Consider the following 23,005-nt stretch of genomic DNA (forward strand, 5'->3'; position numbering starts at 1 on the left):
GGAGGTTGAGTGTGGGCAAAGCTGAGAAGGAAGGCTGCATGCAGCCTGTCTGGGGCTGTGGTGCTATGCCACTGTCTCTTAGGCTGGAGTCTGGTCCTCTGTCTCTTCTTCCTCTTGCTGAACTCACCGAGTATGTAATTTTCATCTGCTTGCTAATGATGTTAAGTAACCCAGGCTTATGTGACAGTTGCGTGCAGTTGGGTTGATTTTGTCATTGATTAAAATACATAAATACCTTTGCTGGGCCACCTGTCTATCAGAGTTAGGCTATCTGTGTGAAAGCAGAGGCAATTAAAGCCCCACCTAGGGGGCTGTAGCATTGCTGCCAGTACCCCAGTACCAGGTAGCAGCACGCTGCACCTGCTGGCCATAGGAAATGTGCAGTAGCTCACAGTGCAGCTGAAGCACAACTGAGCCTGGGGCAGATGTGTCTTGAAGGCCTTTCCATGCCCATAAGGGCAGTGTTGCAAGGTGCTTCAGGGAGGTGTTTGTTTTCATGTGGCCATCACTTGTTTGTAAACGGGTATTCAGTTTTTTTCTGTGGAAACAGGTTTTCATGGTTGGTCTTCTCAGTGTCTCCAGCAAACTGAACTGAGTCCTGCAAAGAGGGAATGTGCAGGCAGGGTGGTAGGCAGACTGTATGGTTCCCTAGGAAATGAAGGTACCGGATTTGAAGGGAAAGGGGGAGCGAGGTTAAACCTATGGGTGTCTTTGCTGGGTACTCCTCGCTGGACCCTCTCTCCCGATGTGTCAGTGGTATGTGAGAGAAATGAGGAGCTTAGACTGTGCCCTGTTCCTGCCTGCTAACCAGCTCTGCCGTGTGTGTTTCTTATTAGGAATGGATTACCCACTGACAAACCAGCTGTCAGCGAAGACGTAAATATTTACCAGAAGTATATTGCCAGGTAGGCAAAACTCTTGACTTTCTTGGGGAGAGGGCTGGAAGTAAGAGGGTGGAGTGGTGGTGGGAGAGATGAGGTCTTGCCCATCTGGATCAAGTGTTTAAACCAGTCATTGGCACTTCCATTTCCCTCTGGCATCTGTACTTGCTCTGTTCGCTCTGTTCCCTTGCTTGGGAGAGCGGTAGCTGAGAGTGGTATACAAGCATGCCAAGAGCATGCTCGGGTCCCCAGAGCTGTGAGATTTTGTGACAAATAGTGGAAAAATATTTCACTGCAGAAGCCCAGGATTTAAATGGGTGTGCTGTCTCTGGACTGTCCTTTCTGTCCATTGCTGTGCTGTCACCAGCCTTTTCCCCCTACCATATTCAGTGCCTGCAGGAGGCAAGCAAAGAACATCTCACCTCTGAGAATTAGGCTGGAGAATTCACAACTCACTCAAGTTTAGGCAGGTCTTGGCATCAATCCTAGAAAATATCCTAGAAAATTTTGCAGAAACTCTCACTGAATAAGGTGCAGATTAGGGCATCTTATCGCAGCTGTGGGCAAGCTTGGGTCAGGAATGAGTTACGCTGAGAGGGAGCCCAAGGCTGTTGTGGTGAGACAGTCAGTAATGCCATGAGAGCCAGAGGAGCAGAGGAGATCAGTGCATAACACCTGCCTGTTCTATAGCTCATGGTAGGGCCTTTGCCCCTAGCCTGTTGAATCCTTCATCTGCACTATGAGAAAGCTCACTACGAAAGCCCCATGTATACAGAAAGACACCAGACAGGGAAGCAAGCAAACACTTCTCTCCAGAGACAGAACTGAAGGGTTTGTTCCCACCAGCACTTGGGCACTTACTAACAAGAGGGCGGGGAAATGTGTACTGTGCCTTCCCACCTTGCCAGAGTCTACAGAGAGCCTCCCTGTGGGAGGCAGTCAGCTGCTAGGAAGGTGCAAGGGAAGATCTTGGCACATCAGCAAGGAAAAAGTGTGGGAACAGTGCTCTCCTGAGTTAGAGAGTGGAGCGAGAGGTGATTTCTTTCCTCCCTTTTGCTCAAATCCTCATGTAGGAGAAGGAGGCAGAAGACCACATGGGAAGAGAGGACAGCTGCACCACCACATGCAGCTCCTCAGGCAGCAATGCCTCTGGTGCAGGTGGCAACTCACTGCTTCCTGGGAGGGTACAGGAGTGAAAGCAGGGGTTCGAGCCCATCTTTGCACGGGTCAGGAGGGGCAGCATCCTTTTACTGCTGAGATTGCAGGAATTGTAGAGTTTGCAGAGAGAGGAGATGCCACCCTTTCCGTCCCCAGTTCCCCTCTCAAGCAGAGAACTGCATAAACACTTCACCCACATCCACTCTTTGTAGCGCTCTGCAAGCCCCTTCCCCTGGGTCAGGCAGGTAACTGAGGGAGGCTTGTGAGATAGCTAAGGGACACCACATCCTGCTTAAAAAGCTCCGCAAGCCGCCCGTTGGCAGCACAGCCACTTCCCTTCAGTTTACACACAATTTTAAAAACAGTCTAAAGCCTTAAAATCAAGGGGTGGTGGGGGGAGAGAGACACGACACTCTTATGTCTGTACTGCATAATTAGCTTAATGAGTTTGCCAAAGCCACTGCCAAAAGCTACCCAGGGATAATCCATTCTCTCACACAACAAAACAAAACCTCTTACTTGGCTAGTTTGGGTTGGGTTGTTTCCCCCCACCCCCCGTATATTTATAATTAAAAAAAAAAAAGACCACAGAAAAAATTATTATTATTATTATTAGTGCCTCAGCAGATGGTGCTTCTGGCAGCACTTACTTAAATATTTATTTCTGTGTGGGTTTCCTCCCCCCTTGTAATTGGGGTGGGTTGTTTTTTTTCTTCCTTCTTTCACATCATCGTTACAGGGTAATGAGTCTGTAAACACTCTTTAAGCATGCTGACTTCTTTATTTATTATTTTTATTATTATTTATTTATCAACTCTTGCCAGATCAAGACTAGTTCTTTCTGGCCAAAAAAAAAAAAAAAGTGAACAGATTAAAGTAAAGGAAGGGGGAGGGGGTTGTTCTTGTGAAAATGAATCTATGTGCCTAAATGTGGACAATTTAGGAGTCTGCATTTGCATATCAGTGTGATTAAACAGTCTGTGAGTTTGCTTGTTTCAGGTGCGTGTGTTTGTGTCTGTTTGTGTGCATGGAAATTGTGGGTACATTCATGTAAATTAAGAGGGGTGTTGATGTACCTTAGAGTATGTGCATGTAAATGTGCGCGTGTGTATGTGTGTAAGTAAGTGTGTGGTGTGTAAGCTTTCGCTGTTATGAAAAAGCTAAACAGATGCTGTGCTTTAAAAATTAATAGCTTTGAACTGTTTCAAGTGTCAGAAGAAACACAGGATAAATATAACCCTTTAGGAGCCTAACCTTACAGACTGAAAGAGCAGAATTTCTCCTTTGTGCTGTGTTTGCCGCTTCCCTCCTTCCCCAAGCACACACTCTGGTGGAACACTTGCCTCTCCTTTCCTGCACTGTAGACACCCCACACACACACCTTTCTGTGGCACGTGGAAGGGAAGGTAGGAGTTTGAGGTGCTAGAGTGCTTGTTTAGCTATTGCTTTTAAAGCTGAGTCTGTGAGCTACTCCTGCTAGGATGCTTCAAGTAACTCATCCCATGCAGGCATGGTCTCTTCAGCCTCTGGCCCTTCTTCTACTGCAGTGGGCATCTCTGGTCATTTTGCATCCTCACTTTTGATAATATTTTGGACTGCTTTGCTTCAAAGGTGTGTATTTTTCAGCAAGGTCTTTATCTTCCTCTTCTCTCTGCCTAGTCTGCACTCCACAGTTCTCCAGCCCTGCACAGCCCTTTGCTCTCTCTCTCCCCACCATCTCATCAGTGGAATAGGGAAGAAGCTTTCCACAGAGCAGTATTTTTTTCCTTTAAAGCTGCTGGTGGTTCTGCTGCCAGAAAGCCTGGGACTAGCAGGACCAGTTGGTTCTATCTACTGATGAGCTGCGTGTACCTGGTTAATGTCACAGTGACTCAGGCTGCTGCCCTGTACTAGCCTCACAGTTGCTCAGGTGTTTAGCAGGAATCGCTTCCTCTGCTTGCAGTTCCACACCTTTGTTTGTGCAGCCAGCTTTGCTGTTTGCCTTGTGGTTTGTTTCTTCTCCACTGCTGAGGTTTGTTCCAGTTTCTCAATCACCTGTTCTGACGTGATCCTGATTTCCTGCAGTATTTCTTCTCCTTCCCCAGGGAAAGGCATGTCTGCTCCTGGCATCTGTCCCTGTCTCCCTTTGTGAATGCTGAGGCAAAGAAGTCACTTAATTTTTTAGCAATGTCTACCTTGTCTGTCAATTAAGTCCCCTTTCCATCTCCTGGAGTCCCTGCTGTCTCCACAGTTGACCTCCTCTTCCTTACTGTGCTTCAGAAATGCCTTATTTAGTACTGCTTTTCATCCTAACTTTTTCTATCCTGTAGCTTAGCGTTACCTCACCTTATGGTGATCCATAATCTTCCCTGCTCCTGCTCCGATCCTTGGTTGTGGTGGGACACCCTCACTCCTCTAATTTTTCTTTTTTACCCGTTGCCCGCCCTTCTTTCTTTCCCATGCCCTTTATCATATGCACTCCTGCTGTGTTTAGCACTAAGTGACGTGAGGAACCTTTGAGGAACCTTTGAGCAGATGGTACTTTATCTTTGAATGTTTCCCCTCTGAGTCCCCTTCTCTCCACTGCTTTTCCCTTTCAAGCACTTCCAGGGTCCTGTAAAGTATACATCAGAGAATTCATTGCACTGATCAGCCCGTTACTGGATCGTCTCTTTTTGCCAATTACTGATGAGTCTCTCAGTCAATACATTCTATATACAGTCTGTTTGTATGTAGATATCATATGGCATTTCTGCTATTCTGGGGTTTTTTCCACCCTGCATATCAGGAGTTTCCAGATTTGCTGTGTGGAATACTTGGTAGTGGCCTGCAGAAATGGGTTGGGTGCATGTTGTTGGCTGTTGCTTCTTGTGTCCTACTCTTAATTGCACTCAAAGGCAGGCTGAAAACCCTGTTCTTTTGCATTGCATTATTTTTTGTTGTGAGCAAATCCTGTATCCACATGGAAAATGAAGATTAGCAGGGCTGTCATGCATGGGAGAAGATGCACGCACAGGGTTGAGGTGGTCTGCCTGTAATGCTTTGTTCTGTTCCTGTTGATCCATCTCACCTATCTTTCCATTGATCAGTCCATCTTATTGAAAATTCCTATGTCATCTTGCCATGACCATCATCTCTGTGTGGCTTTCCATGTAATCCACTGGTTTACAATCTTCCCTGTAGTGTGACACCATGCTGTGATTAAAAAAAAGCCTCGAGACCTAACTTGTACAAACAAGTGAATACCTGAGCTCTTCTGAGGTCCTGCTAGACAAGTGTATAGCTAAAATTTGGAACCCGTATTTGACCGATGTTTATTTGTCTCCTTCTGGCATGGGAGATTTCTGAAAGTCACTGCTGTGGTATCTAAACTCACACATGAGAATTTCAGAACTGTATGATGTTTAATTCAAGGATCCCTCCTTTCTTACTCTTCCTCAAGTAAGCAACTTAGGTAATTGAGATGCATTTCAAAGGGAAAGACAGACAGATTAGGGATGTACAAGACCCAAATGATCCTGCTCAAGAAGCACCTTTAAGTAGTGACAAATAAGAAGAGAAAGGCAGGAGGGTCACCATCCTTGGAGGGGATAAAGGAGGTGGGGTTTAATGCCATAAACATGTGGGGTGAAAGCAGGAATGGGACTTACTTTATTTGTACCTTGCTTACAGGCACTATTGTCAGGACACTGTTTTATTCTTTCTCCTTTTCTTTTTTCTGTCCTCCTCCCATGTTTGCAGGTTCTCTGGCAGTCAGCACTGTGGACATATACACTGTGCATACCAGTACAGAGAACATTACCACTGCCTTGACCCAGAGTGCAACTACCAGGTAAAAGAATGGTAAAAAGTTACCAGCACAGCTACCTGAATGTAAAGCGGGGGGAGATGGCTGTTGTCCTCTGCTTTCCTCCCCCACGTATACACATGCCTCTTCGCTTTTCTGTTCTGAAAAAGGGCAAGATATATTTTGAACTTACTAGAACCCTATTTTGTTCCCGTTTAACCCATTCTAACAGTACTTAACCAAACCCAGACCACTGTAACAAAGAGCAGAATATAGATCAGCTCGAGTCAGTTAGAACTACTCCACATTTATATCAGTGAAACCAAGAGAATAAATTCTGCTGTGTTACAAATTGTGCCCGAAACCAGGGAATGCTGATCTGTTAGTCTGTCTCTTTCCCTCCTGCTGCCCCAGTGACATTGGAGCAGCAGTAACTGCAACAAAACACCCAGTAAGACCAGCAGCAGTCCGGGATTTGTGGGGAAAGCATGGGGGCAGGAGCATGTGCGATGCTGTAATTACTGGGAGAATTGCCAGGGTAGCAGCGTCAAGCCAGCCGAGTCACGTGCTGTGTTTGTTTACCCTCTTCCCAGGTCTGTGAGTTTGACACTGCCATTTCTGTGGTCAGGCTGCATGTGTGTGAGCCCCAGAGTTTGACTCTTACTGTGCATCAGACACAACTTCCAGCCCTGCCCCAGGAGACCTTTGGGTCTCAAAGGAATGTCTGACCACAGCATAGGAAGTTGATCTGGATCTGCTGAGCTTGACTGTGGGTTTCTGTTGATCAAAGGAGAGTTTGTCTCTAGGATGTATGTAGTGGTCCTCCTCGCTCAGCGTTTGGTGATTGAGACGAGTCTGTCCCAACTGTGACATGGGAATCTCTGCATCAGAAAGAGAGAGACACAAAGGATGGAAAGACAGAAAAACCTATTATTATGATTGGCCTCATGATTATTTCCTAAGGAGTCTGGAAGCTGCTTGCAAAGGAGCTGTCTGGTCTCGCAGGGAATAAGGATTTAGGCTGCTTTTTAAAATGCAAATTATTTTATGGCTGAGATATATTTTAGAATAAGTAACGCTCTGTAATAAGTGGGCACAAATTAACGATGATTGGCAATAGCAATCCTGGATGTACGCCCTGGGAAATCATACCTCCAGCCTCCAAGGGATTCCTGTTGAAATCTATATCCATATATTCCTGTGCCAATACCAACAGGATTGATCAGGATTGATATTATAGGAGGAAAGAGTGGAAGCGATAATCATTTGTTTCCTGTGAGGGAGACTAGAAAAGTTGTTAAACATTAGAATACAGGCCTTTTCAATTACTCCTCAAAATAAATGGATATTGATTTCTTTTTTTAAAAAATCAGATTTACTTTCCCACCTTCACTGTTAAATATTGATGTCTGTGGGAAATAGAAATGAAAAGCTTCATTTTAAAGGCACTTAGCCTGCTCTGACAGTGGGGTACCCCTTCATTACTTCAAGTAGGTAGAGGATGAAAAGGATGTTCTGGTCATACAGATTGAGCTCTGAGCTCTGCTACCATCTTTTTCTGTGACTGGAAGCAAGTTCTGTGTCCCTGTTTCCCTAACAAAGCCATCCTAACTTGTAGGGGAGGCAGAAGACTTACAATGGGAAGATACTGTAAGAGAGTAGAGTGTTCTTCCCAGTTTCTAGTCTGACATGAACGTGGCAGCCTGTGTCTTGCTAACCACTACAGTGAGTGATTTGGAAGCTTGGATTACTCTCTTGTAGGCCAGTTCGTTCACTGGTTTGCTTTCTAACTATAGCAGTTCTTGAGATAGTAGCAGCTAAAATTACGTTAGAAGAATTGCAGCCTTAAAGCTGCAGGGAATGTATTCCGGACACCACCCCAGTGACATGTTTACCACTTTTCATGCATAGATACTTTCCCTTTACCAAGAAGATCCATGCACACAGTTCCCCTTTAATCTGACTCTTGGGGTGATTAGCGCTGAGCTTTAAACTCCTGGTACCATAACTTGATTAACAACAACAAAAACCTCTGTGCTCCCAGGATTGCTCACCCACTCCCATCACTTGTGTCTCACTGTCTGTCTCTGTATCTCCCCAGAGATTCACTAGTAAACAGGATGTGATTCGGCATTACAACATGCACAAGAAACGTGATAATTCCCTCCAGCACGGCTTCATGCGCTTCAGCCCCTTGGATGACTGTAGTGTGTACTATCATGGCTGCCACCTGAATGGGAAAAGCACACACTACCACTGCATGCAGGTAACAGCTGGACTGGGGAAGGGATGGGAGCACAAGGCAAATGAAGAGCCATTGTTTGAGCTGTGTTGTCCTTTTTGGGGTGGACTGAAAGGATTCTCGAGTTCAGGCAGCCCAGCACTTCCTTGTTAGAGAGTGGGGGGCTGTCTTGAAGCAAAGGGGTGACATTCATAGCTTCTCCTGCTCGCTTCTGATCCAGGCACCTCTTTGAAGAGTCTGTGCCCTGTCCTCACTGCGCTCGCCCAGCCAGGTGTGAGGAAGGGTGAAGGGAAGCACCATTCTCTGCATTCATAAGCCTTGTGCATGCAGTGAGGCAAAGCAGGTCTTCAGGTTTGCCCTCAGTCTTGGACTTCACTTGTTCAAACTAGTCCCATTCTCTGAGATTCAGGGAACCTCTCTGCGATGCCACTGCACTGCCTCTACTCAGATCTGATCTGTCACTCCCTTGAAGTCAGACTTTTCAGTGACACATTTGCCTTTTAACACTGGGTTAATTTCCTCCATAATCAATTTCTAAAGTAATTAAACTTTAATGTCACATATCTAGACTTAACACCCCTGGTTCTCCATCTCCTTCCCTGGTGGCATCGGTCTGTGGCACAGGCTGGGAGCTTTGTTGCAAGAGCCAGCCAGGCTTCAACAGCAGTGTAACCAGAGTTGGAGTTGCTGCATAGATGCCACTCTGACGCACTTACTGTTTTTAGACACGGACATACCAGATTGTTCAGGTCTTACCCTGATCATTCTTCAGATTAGAGGGTTTGATACGTGCTTGTTTCATCAGAATTGTGGCCTAGACCAGTGCCATGAGAATGTGCGGTAGTTACAAACAGAATAATAGGACAAACCTAGGGGAAAGCTTTTCTGTTCTGAAAACTCGGGTCTTGCCTCCTGCCCTATCCCAACAGTTTAAGACCCCAAGCTGAAGTCACAAGGCCTTAATCACATGCTTAAATGCTTTGCTGGGATAGACTTCAGCGTATGTTTAACTTGAAGTCAGGTGAGCTTTCTGAAGTCAATGGGGCTTAAGCACACACTTAAATGTTAGGCATGCACTCGAGTACTGTCCTGAATAGGGGCTGGTTTAAACACGTGCTTACAACATTTGATAAATTGGGAACTTCATGTGACTTTCTACTGAGGACATTTTCTGTTATGCTTCCATAATATTGATTGTTTAGTGTCTTCAATTGACTAGGATGGCATTTGTTGAGTTTTTCTTTAGAGCACGAGGAGTGTTTTACAGCTTTAAGCCACACCAAGTTTGAATAGAGACCCTCGTTTACACAACTATATATGGCTAATTCCATCCTGTGCCCACTGTCTTCCAGTAAAATAATGCCCATGTAAGCAGTGTCTTACAGGAAAGGTGTCTGAATATAAACACCCAATTAAAGAAAATACTGCTTAAATGGCAGAATTTGTGCCATCCATCTCATGGGCTTTTTTTTCTTTTTGTCCATAATTGGTGTGGATAAAATTCAGTTAGTTGTTTATATAAACTGACATTTTTTTAGGCTTTAGCACCAAGAGCTGTATTGCAAATTATTCCTAAGGAGGTTTTTGTTTAATTCTTTTTTTTAATGCCATGCAGGGTCTGTCTTTTTTCAAGGTGTCAGTGTGGAGAGAGAAAGGCTGTTTTATATTGGAAATAGCTGGAGATCCTTTTTTTTTTTTCCCTGGGTATTTGTCATGGGTTTTGTTATTGCCTGTTTGAATCAACCTGGGCTGAACTAAGAGGTGGTGTTTTCGTTCTCCTCACTTCTGAGATGGTGCAGGCATTGGCACACGTTGTGCTAGAGAAGAAAAGGAAAAAAAAAAAAATCCTCCCTCAGCAGGGCTGAGGACATTTTCAGATTCCAGTGTTTTTTTACTCAATATGGCAAAGTTGCCCGCTTTACCCAGAGGAAGGCAGGTTTTCAGCATTCTGTCCTTGTCACACTATTCTTGTTTGCTGCATGAGTTTTAAAATTATTGAAGTGATAGTCTTGAACAGTGATGGGGACAAAAAGTCACTGGTTTCCTAAGATCAGCTGAACATAGGGTTTATGCTTTGCTAGAATGAAACCCTTATGTTACAAGTTCAAAAGATTTGCCTCGTGTTGCACCACCCTGCCTTACCTCCCAGAGGGACTAAAGAGGTAAATAACACATTCCCACTCAATTCTATATTCTCCAAACAGATTAAAGTCCTAATTCATTCCGTGTTGCTCCAAGATAACAAGGAGTAATGGCATCTGTCAGTGTTCTGGTCTCCTTAAGAGCAGGAACCCTGCTTACTGCCTCCCTAAGCAGGAATGGTTATCTGTAGCTGCTTTTTTAATCCCTGTGCATCCTTCCATTTTTTTCTTAATGTTTCATGCCCAGAGAGTTGGGTTTTTTCACAGCTGCTCTATCAGTCTTTAGGTTGGGAATTAAAGTGATGCTTAGTACTCCTAGCAGAAATGCATAAATGGAACTGTTAAATGTATATGTGCTCCTTGTGTGTTTATTATTGCTGGTAATAATGGTAGGCTGCTAAAACGCTGTGCTGACGACTCCTTGTTTTGGCCTGGGGTAGGTGGGTTGTAACAAGGTCTATACAAGCACCTCTGATGTGATGACCCACGAGAACTTTCACAAGAAGAACACGCAGCTCATCAATGATGGGTTTCAGCGGTTCCGTGCCACGGAGGACTGCGGCACTGTAGAATGTCAGTTCTATGGGCAGAAAACCACTCACTTTCACTGCAGGTGAGACAGCAGGGAAGGGGAGGAATCCTGCCTCAGAGTTGCATGGTCTGTTTGCCGCCTCCTGCCGAGTCATAAATTCAGGAGTGTAGACAGGGACTTGATTTTTTCCTGCTGTGACCTTCTCAGTACTGCTCTTGAGAGAACTCATGTTCCAGAGCAGATATGATTTCCGGGATCTTGCCACAGACCACTCTGAAGGCAGGAGTGTGATCTGAGGTGATCTGAGGGAAGGGTACCCACTAGAAAATATATCCTAGAAACATTTGGGAAAGAGATCAGAGGGCTTTTCAGAGTGCGGCTGAAGTAGGCCATTAATACACTGCTAATGGCACTTCCATGCTAGAGTTCTCTCCTGCCAACAGTCAGCCAGCTCTTCCCTTTCAGGGCCAGACTCTGCCTTCTGTACACAAATGCTCTTCTATTGATTGCTCCTGTTCTCAGGAAGAGTAGGAATCCAAGCACAGTTTGTACCTTAGTCCCCTTCAGCTGCTATTTTGATTGGAACTTTCCATGGTGGGTGCCTGCATCCCCATGTTACCGTGGCTGTTCCTCAGAGCAGAGTGAGCTTCCCAGCTCTCTCACACGGCAGCATTTTTGCTTGCCTTGGTGTCAGTGGTTAACCTGCATAAAGCTCCTCAACCCCTCTGCTGCTGGGGCCATTGCCTCCTACTGGCTCTGGTCCTTACCCCGGAGGGAGGCAGGTGACAGCAGTTGCGTTGTGCTCCTGGCCCACACAGCCAACCACCCTCTCCTCCTCGATGCCCTTGCAGGCGCCCTGGGTGCACATTCACCTTCAAGAACAAGTGTGACATTGAGAAGCACAAGAGCTACCACATCAAAGATGATGCCTATGCCAAGGATGGCTTCAAGAAGTTCTACAAGTACGAGGAATGCAAGTATGAGGGCTGTGTCTACAGCAAGGCCACCAACCACTTCCACTGCATAAGGGCAGGCTGTGGCTTCACCTTCACCTCCACCAGCCAGATGACCTCCCATAAACGCAAACATGAGCGCCGGCACATCCGGAGCTCAGGAGTGCTGGGCCTGCCTGCCTCTCTCCTGGGGTCCAAGGATAATGAGCAAGAGGAGTCCAGTAATGATGACCTTATTGACTTCTCTGCTATGAGCTCAAAGAACTCCAGCCTGAGTGCCTCCCCCACCAGTCAGCAGTCTTCCGTTTCTCTCATAGTCCCAGCTGCACCCTCCTCTGCTGCTGAGCTTGCTTCCTCACAGGCCAGCAAGTCTGCCAACAGCTTGACACCAGCCACCAAGATCTCCGGCCTGCTCTCCCAGGCTATTCCCAGCAATATACCCTTGGCCCTGGCACTCTCCAACTCAACACTTCCTGGAACAGCTGGATCCTTCTTCCCCATCATCCCCAGTCGGGTCTCTACACCGCTTCCTGCCAGCTCAGCTAATATGATGACTGCTGGTTCTTCTGGCACCAACCCAACATCATCTGCTCCTACGGATTCCTCATCCCAGGCCATCTCAGGATCTGGTGAGCCAGCAGCTACTTCTTCTCCAGCTCCAGCAGCATCTATAATGGAAAGGATCTCTGCTAGCAAGGGATTAATCTCTCCTATGATGGCCAGGCTGGCAGCAGCTGCACTCAAGCCCTCTGTGGCACTTGAAGCAGGTGAGTTACCCTCATCGGTTTTGCTAGTGGTGGGAGGAAGAGCACTGCCTGATGGCTTGGAGAGGAGTGAATGAGAAGCCACCCAGTTGTCCATGGGAATGGAGGTGGGGAGGAGGCAGCAGAGGAACATAAGTAGGAGAATAAATTTAGTCGTGCCCAGTGAACCCGTGAAGAGGTCAGCCTTGGCACGGCTTCCTGGGGAGCCTGGTTGTGCTCGCACGGCCAGAGAGAGGCAGGGAGTGCAGCTTTGCCCACAAATGGAGCAGGCGCTTACCAGCTGTGGAGGAGGAGTGTTGCCGTGTGTATTGCCTGGCGTGCTGTAGGCTGAAAAGAGAGAGGCACTGTTTTTAAAAACAGAAATGAAGATGCCCGGCCAGTACTTGCCAGCTGCACGGCAGCCTAAGTTGTCTGCAGGCTGTGTTGAGTTTCAGCTGGGCCTAGCGGTGCAGATCCTGTAGCTCACTGCCGGTTGTATTTCTGGTCTGCCGGGTTGGTTCTGTGCTGCAGCTCCTGTCCCAGCTGTGGGTTCGGAGACAGCGCTGGTGCAGCCCACAAACTGGACCTTTCTCCTGTTGCGTTCCTGCAGGCTGTGCTTCTCTGTCCCTGCAGCCCTGTCAGCAGGGATGCGGGGCTCTCTCCAGAGCAGAGGGTACCGCCACAATCTCCTGCTGAACACGGGCAGCTCGCGGTGGGTGACGGGGCGTCACGGAGGGAGGCTCTCCCTGGCAGAGCCCGGTGGCTCTGGGCTGCCCCAAGCCTCCCGCCCCAGGGCAGGCTGCTGGCCCCTGGCCCCGCGGGTGCTGCTTGTGTCCCCTTCCTACCCAGAGCAACCGAGGGAGTAGGATGAAGTGATCTGATTAAAGAGGGAGGGGAACTTTCACATACTTTTAAAATTATTATTTGAAAAATTGTTTCCTAAAGCAGAGAAAGGTCATTGAGGGAACTATTTTCCTTTATTCTTTAATAAAATGCCACTTGCTGTCTGAGAAGCAGCTCGCCGTCAGCTGTACTGCCGGAGGGTAAATTAATATTTTAGTCACTTGGGGATTGTGGAAAAAAGCTCTGCAGACATGTTCCTGTCAGCAACTTTTTTTCCCTCCTTTTTTCTTTGCTGTTCTTCCTAATTTTTTTTTCTTTGATTTGTCCTCCTGGTTCCCCCCCTTCCCTCTTTTTCTCTTCTGTTAATTTGAATTTTTCTTTCATGGGCTCAGCACTAAACCTCCTCCCCAAAAAGAAGAATTTTGCGGGGGACGGCGTGATGGTGGTGGCGAGAGGTCGCGCAGTTTGAACTGATCCCATTGGCTGTCACCTTCGATAGCCCGGGCCGGGCAGATGCTCCTGCTGGGCAGGCGCAGTGGCGGGCCATCGCTGTCGCTACGGCAACACTGGGGTTGGGGATGAGAAAGGGGGCTTGACTAGCAGTCGAAAGCTGCCACATTGCCTCAGCATTAACAGAGTCTTTAATAAACGCTTAAGAGGCAGCCCCGCAAATTAGTTATGACAGTTTGTGCAGAGAATCAGGTCTCCCCCACGCTCCTTCCGCCCTTCTCCTTTAAAGGGCCCATAGCCTGGACAACTTTGACATAATTTTGCAATAATTATCACTTGAAGAATTTCCACGCTGGAGTGGACGTCAGAACCCATCATGTCAGCTTGGCAATAAACGCTGACCAGCAATCCCAGCACTTCCCTTCCCCCACACTTCTTCTTTGCTTTTTCCATTTATGCACTTGTGCTAGTAATTTAACTTACTTATTTGCCATTGTAACCTCATTTTAGGCCTACATTTTTCATTTAATTTTTGCATTTAATTTTGGTGTTTTTCTCAAGCAGGGAATGGACAGCCAGCAGCTACCGGACGGTTCAATCCAGTTCAGGTGAAGCAGGAACCTGTGGAGGCCATGGGATCATCATCTGCCACCAGTCAGGACTCCTTGCAGGAGCACAGCTTGGACCTGAGCGTCAAGGATCACGGGTGAGAGAAGTGCAGAGGCAGGCACACTTAGCTCTTCCCAGCATCAGGCTCTGAGAAGTTTCCATACCTGTAATAGGAGAGGACACAACGTGTTGGTGAAAGGCAGTTTCACAGTGGCTGAGTCGGATGCCCCCAAACTGAAGGCAGGGAGGCTCTCTTTCCTCCCTCTCAAGCACATGTTCTCCAGATGTTTTTTTGGGCTCACAAGCACCTACTGATTCTTTGACAAGAGCCTTACCTCTTGTGCTCCCCTCTGCAAAACGAGCTACTGGCAAAGCTTCTTTCACATAGATATTCCTGCTGTCATCACCAAGAGCTGGTCGAAGGCTTCTCCAATGCTGCATTTCAGCATGCTCCCAGCAGGAGCATTTGCATTGATGTAACAGGGCATTGAATCAGGTCTGAGAGAGGCACCTTCCTGAGAAACGGGACACACAAAACAACTGAGCGTCAGGCTGACTCTGGTCTGGCGGGTGCTGACCTGTGGTTACAGGTGATGAATCTGCACTCGCGCAGATGTGAATGCATCTGTCTCAAAGTGCGTATCCCCCTTGTCCAGCATCTCTGCTCAGGATAGGAGTGTTTGGGGATTGTCTTTTATGGAAAAACTGTGGAAGAACTGATACTGGGGTTAAGCGAGCCCACTCCACTTTGACCTTTGTGTCATACGTTCCATTTAAACAAGCCTCAGTTTGGGACCCCAGCACTTGTATCAAATGTAACTGTTATTGATGCACGTGCAATACTAAGGTTGCCTTTCAGCATGCTTTGCTGTGGCCCTAAGGACTGTTGCCTTGCCTTCTCTGCTGCCGAGGGGGCCTGTGTCCCTGGCGGTGTGAGTCTTCCATTGACATCCCCCGGGTTTTGTGGCATATTTCTGAAAGTTCTAGCGGGATGAAGAAGTAAAACATGGGCTGGGTTGTGAGTCAGCTAATGAGAAAGTGTGATGGTGTGGATACTGGAGAAGGGGTCTGGACTATGCAAGAGCTGAACAAACTAAATTCTGCAGACTTGGGGCCCTCTTGCTCTCCATCTTGGCCATCACGAGTAAATGAGTTTGGCCTGCCCAAGGGAGGGTGGGCACCATTCTCTTCCTCCGGATGTAGCAGGTGAGGAGTGAGGCAGCTTGAAGGGAGAAGGATTAATCTCAGTGCTCATAGTCCCTGTGCACATCTTAACTAAACCCTGTTGGTTTGTGTGTTCCAGTAATGAATCAAATGGCCACACAGTCTCGGCAAATTCATCTCTTTTATCCTCGCTTATGAATAAGGTAAGAGCCATCCATCAAACGCCTTTCATTCCCCCCACCAAGAGAAATTAAAGCTGCGATAGCGGGGAGGGGGGGAAGAGATGCGTTTGTTTTTTAATGTTTTGCCTCTAATAAGATGAGTTTGTACCATTTAAATTTTGAGACCATTTTTCATCGGGTATAATTTCAGAGCCACTGCTTACGAATTAATTTAATGAACTGGCTGAAGAAATATATTGCAGCCTCTGACACCTTTTTTTTTTTTTTTTTCATTCCTTTCTAGACAGAGGAGGGCTCCGAAAGATATTTTTTTTATTATTATTATTTTTTTCCCTTTCATTTTTATTTCCAGAACCTGGCAACTTCTGTCTTTTTATAGTTACTCGTTTTGTTTATTTACTCAAAAACATTTTTTTTCACTGGGGGAGGATAATAATTTGTTTTTATGAAAGAGATGAAAAAAATTATAAGTTTTGAGCCAAAATCATCAATTTCTGTCTTTCTGGTGTGAGTAATGGTGTCCAACAGAGCCTCCTTTACCATGTTCTAGAATATTTATTTTGGATAATGCACGGTTTCTTTTTCCTTACTTTTTCCTTAAATTATACATCATCTCAAATATATATTTCCCTTTCACATGATAAATTCTACTGTACCAAGATTAATTTTGCCGTTGTATACAACTGCAGTAGAGATCAGGGCAGCCTTTGAGCCATGCTTTAATATTCTGCTGTGTGATAGGTTTTACAGGCATAACTATTGCCATCCCCGTGGCTCTGGGCATTACATGCATCGAGGCCATATAACCCTCAGGAGGGGGCAGAGTGACTTTGCCTAGTAATCTCTCACCTCCTTTCTCTCTTATTTCATCACTCTTTTTTTTTTTCTCTGTGTTGTTTAATTTCTGCTTTTATCCTTATGCCACTTTTCTCCTCCATTGGCTCTCAGTTACACTGGGGTTTTGATGTTCCCTTTTAAACTTAAATTCTTATTCATTCCTGTGTATTGTCCCCTCAGTGATTCCAAATATGCAGCTCTTTCTCTAGTGAGTCTGGGGTCCTGAGTCATTTTGAAGGTCCTAGCTCAGAGAAGTCCTCTTTCGATAGATACATCACTTGAAAAAAAAAAAACTCCAGGAGAATATGAGATTTAGGCATATGCTCAGAAATAAGCATTTATGTGCAGTCCCACGTAAGACTCTGTAGTGCAAAGTAAGTGCAGCACAGGTACAAAACAAGAGTTCTTCAGGCCTGCTCCTTTTTTAAAGGAATGGGATTAACCGAGGATGTAAACCAGCAGAGAATAGAGCCCGCTGATTTGAAGGAGCCTATTTCAGGACTAAGGATTGCAGAATCAAGCTCACTGTGCTCAGGAACACATCACGCTTGCTTCTTCCTCTTGTTGCCCACAATTTCTGTTTGTGGAGGAGCCCTTCATTACTTATCAGGAAAAAGAACCCTTTATAGGAATTGAATGCCCAGCAAACACCAATGGAAAAAAGACGAGCTGAATTTCTGACTCCAGCCATAAAGAGCTGCAGTCTCCACATAGCAGCAGGGGCTTTACCTTCAGGGGGCATTAAGAGAGCCTCGAATAGCCAAGGTTCCTGTAGCGCAGTGCAGTTTATTTAGGGGGTTGTCAGGCTTAATTAACTGATATTTACAAAGGGCTTAGAGATCCTCAAGTGGGGTGGAGTTTATAACACAAGTATTGGGCCAAATCCTGCATTTTATTCATGCTGTGAAATTCACTGTTGTTACTGAAGGTAACTGAGAACACAGCAAAGCAAGAAAGGGTCTTGGAAATTGCGTTTTTATTCTGAAAGAAAATTTTCTCCCTAAGCACTCTTTTCTGTCCTGCACATCATATGCCTGGACCTCTAAACTGTCTCTGTGCAGAATCTATTTGAAGCCTTTCACACAATGCAAATTGTGAGTCCCAAGTCCTGCTTTGCAGAGGGTATGTCCATTTAGCACAGAAAGTGACATAATTTCTTTATTGAAGTTAGTAAGAATTTTCCAGGAACTTCAGTGGAGCCAGAATTTTTCCCCAGTTGAGTGAGATACCCTGTGCCCCCCCTAGCCCAAGACATACCTGACAGTCACTTTAAAGAAGGAGACATCCTTGTGGCTGGGATAAGATGATTTGAAATAAAAATTAGAGCTTACTAGTTCTATCGCTAGCTCTGTACTAAGAGATCAGCATTTTATAGGAGCTGTGTAGGGCTGGTAATGTTTAAGCCTGCACACCTTTTCCATACGCCAGGAGGGTATGTCTCTCTGCACCTCAGTTTCCCCATGTATCAAACAGACAAGTTGTGTCACTGCTTTACACAAGAGCCATGAATATTAGATGGGCAGCCGCGTACTTTGTGATATTTGGGTGGAGGATGCAGAGGTGAGGTGTTACTAAGTTTTGCTGATGCAGTTGAGGCAGCCTGCGCAGACTTCTTGTCTTCTCTCTTAATCTTTGAAGACACAGCTTTCTGTGGGACAGTCCTGAGGGTATCCAGACTGGCAGTGTCCACGCTGTGTGCTGGGCCTGATGCAGTGTCTGTGTTCTTGTTCCAGATGTCCAAGACCAGTGCCAGCCTTGGCAACCTGCTGAACATTAAGACAGAAGGAGATGGCAGCCAGGCTGGGGCTGGAGAGCCAACACAGTACTTGGGCAAGGCAGTGAAGGCACTTGTCCAGGAGAAGCTCTCTGAGCCATGGAAGATGTACCTGCGCCGGTAAGGAGAGCATGGAACTGGGAATAGAGGGGAGGGAAAATCACTTCCTTTGCAAAGTGTCTGGCTCATTAGTTCTCACTTGAATGCAGAGTTCTCTTGAATGTAAAAGCCTTATTCTGTGACGTGCTGATCACCTTCTGGAGTGCATTTAGTCCCTGGTCCCAGCTAGCTGCAGTAGGGGTTAACATCCTGTAAGAAATATCTATCCACATAGAATAATTTTGCAAAGGGATCTTGAGAACCACCTATGAGCATGGATCTTCACGTTAACCTCCACTGTTAGCCTAGACATCATCATAGGCACCTCTTTACAGTCTGCAAGTCCAGGGGACCCGCTGCACCTGGCTCTTAGCACTGAACTTCTGTTTGGCCATGTTTAGTTATTACACACAGATCACAGAAGCCTTAACATGCTTGCTGTGGCATTTCCTCTGATCATGGGAGCAGCCCACTGGAACTGAGTATAAGGGGTATGGGATGGTTTCTGCTGGTTCTGTTGTAGAGGAGGAGGCTCAAAAGAAAAATGGAAGAGATACAAAACTCACCCACACACAGACACATGCACATACATGCCCAGACAGACACATGCTTTGAGACAGACACAGATACACCCAGGCAGACATATAAGGGTTTGTGCTCTGACACAGATAGTTGCCTGCAAATGCCTGTGGACACTTTGGAAATCACAGACTTTGATAGGAAGGCTAGAAAGCCTTCTAGTCCATCTGCCTCTGGCCAGTGTGAGATCCTTCCCTGCAGTCAATTTGCATTTTGTCCAGCCTAGTTGTAATTATGCCAAGCAGTGTGGCTATTTTCTTGTCTCTGGGAGCATTATTCTACCACCTAATATGTTTCAATGTCAGGATTTTTTTCATGGTATGCAGCCTGAATTTCCCTTTTGTAATTTTGTTGCAGTTATCCTGGTTATATCCCCTTGAACCACAGCAGATAATTCGTCTCTGCAATTGGAGTTCACCTCGGTCAGATAGTCGCAGACTTTTAGCATACCGTTTAACCAAGCTTATTTACTTTAATCTGACTTTGTAAATTACTCCCTTCAGCCTGCTGATCATGTTGTTGCTGTTGTTGTTCTTGCTGTTCCCTGGATGGGTGCAGAACTGGGCTGTCATTCCTGTATCGCCAGACCAGATAGAACAAGCTTTCTGCCCCCATAATATGCAGTTTGCAATTGTGCTACCTTGTTTGCATCTATACTGCATAATGTATATGTATCATGTTTACCACCCCCTGTTACACAGGATTGCTTTTAACGTTGCTCTCATGAGTCCCCTATGTGTAAAAATAGACCCCCACCCCCAGATGTATTAGCTGTGTGTTTCAAAAATGACTCGTGTTCTGAACCTTCTCCCTTGTCTTGCAAGGCCTCTCAGTGTTATTTTCTCCTCTTGCACTGGTGTTGCCAACTCCTCCCAGTTTAGTATCTTCTGTGAATTTCATTAACATGCTGTTTACTCCTTCTCCTAGATTACTAATGAAGATGTTAAATAAGCTCAGACCTAACCAAAGTCATCCTTGCAGCACTCACAAGATGCCTCCTCCCAGCTCAATACGTTGCTGTTTGTCATTAGCCTTTGTTTACAGTCCTTCAGCCAGTTTTCAATCCATGAGGTAGCATTCACATCCAGGCCAATTTGAATTAATTCTAAGCATATGTGAGACTGTATCAAAATGCTTTACTAAAATCCAAATATATTGCATCCCTTCATCCACTAATTTTGTAATTCTATCAAAAAAAGCAATTAAATTTGTCTGGCAAGATTTATTCTTTATAATCCTGATGCTGTTTATTGCTCATGGTTCCTTTATCCTCTAGATGTTTAATGATTTTCTCCTCCCTCTTAATATTTGTTCCATTACTTTACTGGAAGGAGAAGTTAAGACTAGAGGTATGATAATTGCCAAAGATCACTTGTGTGGGGTTTTTTTTTTTTTTCCCCTGAATGAATCAGTACCTAGATTTTTGATTTTTCTTTTTTTTGTCAGTTTCCTAGTACCTCCCTCTTCTCTATGGCTTAAAAAATAGCAAATAGTAATGAATCAGTTTGTGAGTTAATTTCCATTGCACTTCAGGACATACATCATCCAGACTGGCTGATTTGTGCATATTTGTATTTTCTAACCAGTCCTTTTATTTGCTCTTCTAGAAGCTCTTCGTTTTATCCCCGATTGTCTGCTTTGTCTTTAGTTTTCCCATCCAAAGCAAATTTTATAAGGCAGTCATTTTTGACTCATCACCTCCAATTTTTATTGGACCCTCCTCCTAAGTACAAACACTCTCGTCCCTGATAAAACAACACCTTTGGCTTGCAGTAGCTTGGTTTCTTATCTCTTACCACACCTTTGCTTTCCTTCCATCTTCTCCCTGCAAGCCTTAACTGACTGCATGTATTCTGTATCCGCTGACCTTCCTTCTCCCGTACAAGTTTTATTTTCTTTTTCCTTTACTCTCAAATTGTTAAGGGGTCCCTCCTGGGACCACACAGGCTGCTGTTTGTTTCTTGCTTTCCTGCTCATCGGAGCAATTGTAGTTTGTTGTATCTTAATTATGCAAGAGTCCCCTGTTAAGTTTCAAATCCTTCCTACCGGTGTTTTTTACTTGACTTCTATATTCCCTGTGATTCTGGAGTTTCCTGAAATTACAAGTGTTTGTGCTGTTCTTACTAAGTCCAGAGAATCTCAGCAGTGGATAAGCAGTGAAACGAGGCTTAGTTGGTTTTGCCCTCTTGATCATTTCCTCCACGATGACAAGAGGCAAATCTTAGACAATGGATTTTGCTCTGGTTTTTGCAGGGCAGCATTGTTTATTCTGTACTTCAGGGATCGTGCTTTTCAGTATTTGTGCATACTAGACTGTAATTGTTATATAGGTGATACTTTGTCTCTCCCATCAGTGTGATAACCCTGTTGTTTCAAGGTGTGGGGGTGGGCAGATTCTGGGATCTAGATTCCCTTGGACCTCTGTTGTTTCTTCCTTTTGCTACTCTCAGTAAATTGAAAGGGGGAGAGGGGGAAGACCTGTAATGTTTCAGCAGTGTCCTTTTTGTCTGGATTGCCTTTAATTTGCTAACCTTCGATCGTTCCTCAGAACCTTGGCTTTTGTATGTAGATGTTCAAGATCACTAACGATTTTCATCTTTTGTTTCAGAGTAGTTCTGTATTTTGTTCCCACTAAAAGTGAATGGGAGTTTTTCAGTCAAGTTCAATTCGAGAGAAATTAGGTTCTTGTTCTGCATGTTCAGATCTATATAACAGGCAATAATCAAGCAACAATGCCAGCAGTGCCTTTTGTGCAGCAGGGACAGTGGTGTTAGAAAAGAGAATGGTAGTAGTGTTGAAAAACAAAATCTGTGTGTTCCAACACTGCTTCTCTTCTGGGGCCTTCCGTAAGATGCCTGCTTGTCTGCTTTGGCCAGGTTTGGTACCAAGGATTTCTGCGATGCACAGTGCGACTTTCTTCATAAGGTGCATTTCCATTGTGTCGTGGAGGAATGCGGTGCCCTCTTCAGCACCCTGGATGGAGCCATCAAGCATGCCAAGTAAGTAGGAGAGTGCGAGTCTTGGGAAACCTTGAGAAAACCGTACAAGACGCACACTGCAGGACAAGAAGAGCCCTTACTGAGTCACTATTCAAGAGCAGGAATGGGGGCAGTCCTAAGGGCAGCAATTTGGGCATCCACATGCTTCCTGGGCAAATGTGCTCAGCTAAAATTTTTGCAGAACACTATGTCCTCTTCAATTTTGTTTTACAATACATGTCCTCAACTTGTGAAAAAGTGTTGGCAAGGCTGGGAATTGGACATTTGTGTTTGTCTATAGCCTGTTCGACAGACAGTGTGTTCAAGGAGACCCATATTTCTCACAGCACACAAATATACCATACAAAGAAATAAGCAGGTACGGGAGGGAGAAGATCCTGTAAACACAGCCATTGTCGCTGGATACAGACTTTCCGTGGAGCAGACAGCTCCACGGTTTAGAAAGCATTTTAGTGTTCTTTGTCTTGTCATGACAAATGTCTTTTAACAAGTTTTCCCTAGCCCTTAGTTTATATGGTTTTGTTTAAGAGGTTCATACCATGTGGCTAAGAATCTGGAAACGAAGCAGTCAAACTGTCCAGCAACCTCCTTCTCACCTTGCCATGTTCTTATATTGTAAACCCTTTGCCATTTCACATCATTTTGGAAAGTAGTAGACAGCGCAGAGTTTAGTAGCTGGAACTGTAGGTGAGGTGATTTGGCCTATATTACAGAGGCTGTACAACAAGCTCAGAACTCTAGATGACTCTTGGGTGAAGAATGAATTTAAGATACGCTCCCACTGTTACAGTGAGGGGACTAGCAAAGGAAGGGTGGGATACTGGAAATTTCCCCTGTTGCAGATTTCTACAAAGCATAATCTGCAGTTCAGTACCACGCCAAGTTCCTTTTACAGGCAATGGAAGATTTGCCTGAGTAAAGAATGAGTAAGGCCTTCACCAGCTGGCCACATGACTGATTCTGAAGGGGTTTAAAGGGAAGGAGATGTTGCAACAGAAAGATCTGTTGGCACAGTTGGTCTCTGGCATTGGATGGTTCACTGCAACAAACTGT

The 23,005-nt window shown here is 45.5% G+C and overlaps 1 protein-coding gene and 1 long non-coding RNA gene across 8 annotated transcripts in view; one reads left to right on the forward strand and one right to left on the reverse strand.

Moving 5' to 3' along the window:
* Positions 1 to 23,005, forward strand: part of CASZ1 (castor zinc finger 1) — a 208,143-nt gene that overhangs the window by 166,244 nt on the left and 18,894 nt on the right. For 5 of the 7 annotated variants that reach the window (XM_027802274.2, XM_027802272.2, XM_055704049.1 and 2 more), the window contains 9 exons: positions 837 to 905; positions 5,760 to 5,850; positions 7,907 to 8,071; positions 10,629 to 10,801; positions 11,572 to 12,440; positions 14,271 to 14,415; positions 15,622 to 15,685; positions 18,235 to 18,395; positions 21,830 to 21,952. In XM_027802274.2, coding sequence (XP_027658075.2) covers positions 837 to 905; positions 5,760 to 5,850; positions 7,907 to 8,071; positions 10,629 to 10,801; positions 11,572 to 12,440; positions 14,271 to 14,415; positions 15,622 to 15,685; positions 18,235 to 18,395; positions 21,830 to 21,952 — 1,860 coding nt within the window. The remainder of the gene's footprint in view (positions 1 to 836; positions 906 to 5,759; positions 5,851 to 7,906; positions 8,072 to 10,628; positions 10,802 to 11,571; positions 12,441 to 14,270; positions 14,416 to 15,621; positions 15,686 to 18,234; positions 18,396 to 21,829; positions 21,953 to 23,005) is intronic. The other 2 variants (XM_055704050.1, XM_055704053.1) reach the window with 1 other exon arrangement.
* The window catches only part of LOC114015322 (uncharacterized), a 32,373-nt gene continuing 23,722 nt past the window's right edge, over positions 14,355 to 23,005 (reverse strand). The window contains exons 4-5 of the long non-coding RNA XR_003559175.2: positions 14,654 to 14,833; positions 14,355 to 14,482 (exon numbers count right to left, since the gene is read on the reverse strand). This is a non-coding gene — a long non-coding RNA (uncharacterized LOC114015322). The remainder of the gene's footprint in view (positions 14,483 to 14,653; positions 14,834 to 23,005) is intronic.

Source organism: Falco cherrug, chromosome 3, assembly GCF_023634085.1.
Source record: "Falco cherrug isolate bFalChe1 chromosome 3, bFalChe1.pri, whole genome shotgun sequence".
In the NCBI taxonomy this organism is placed as follows: domain Eukaryota; kingdom Metazoa; phylum Chordata; class Aves; order Falconiformes; family Falconidae; genus Falco; species Falco cherrug.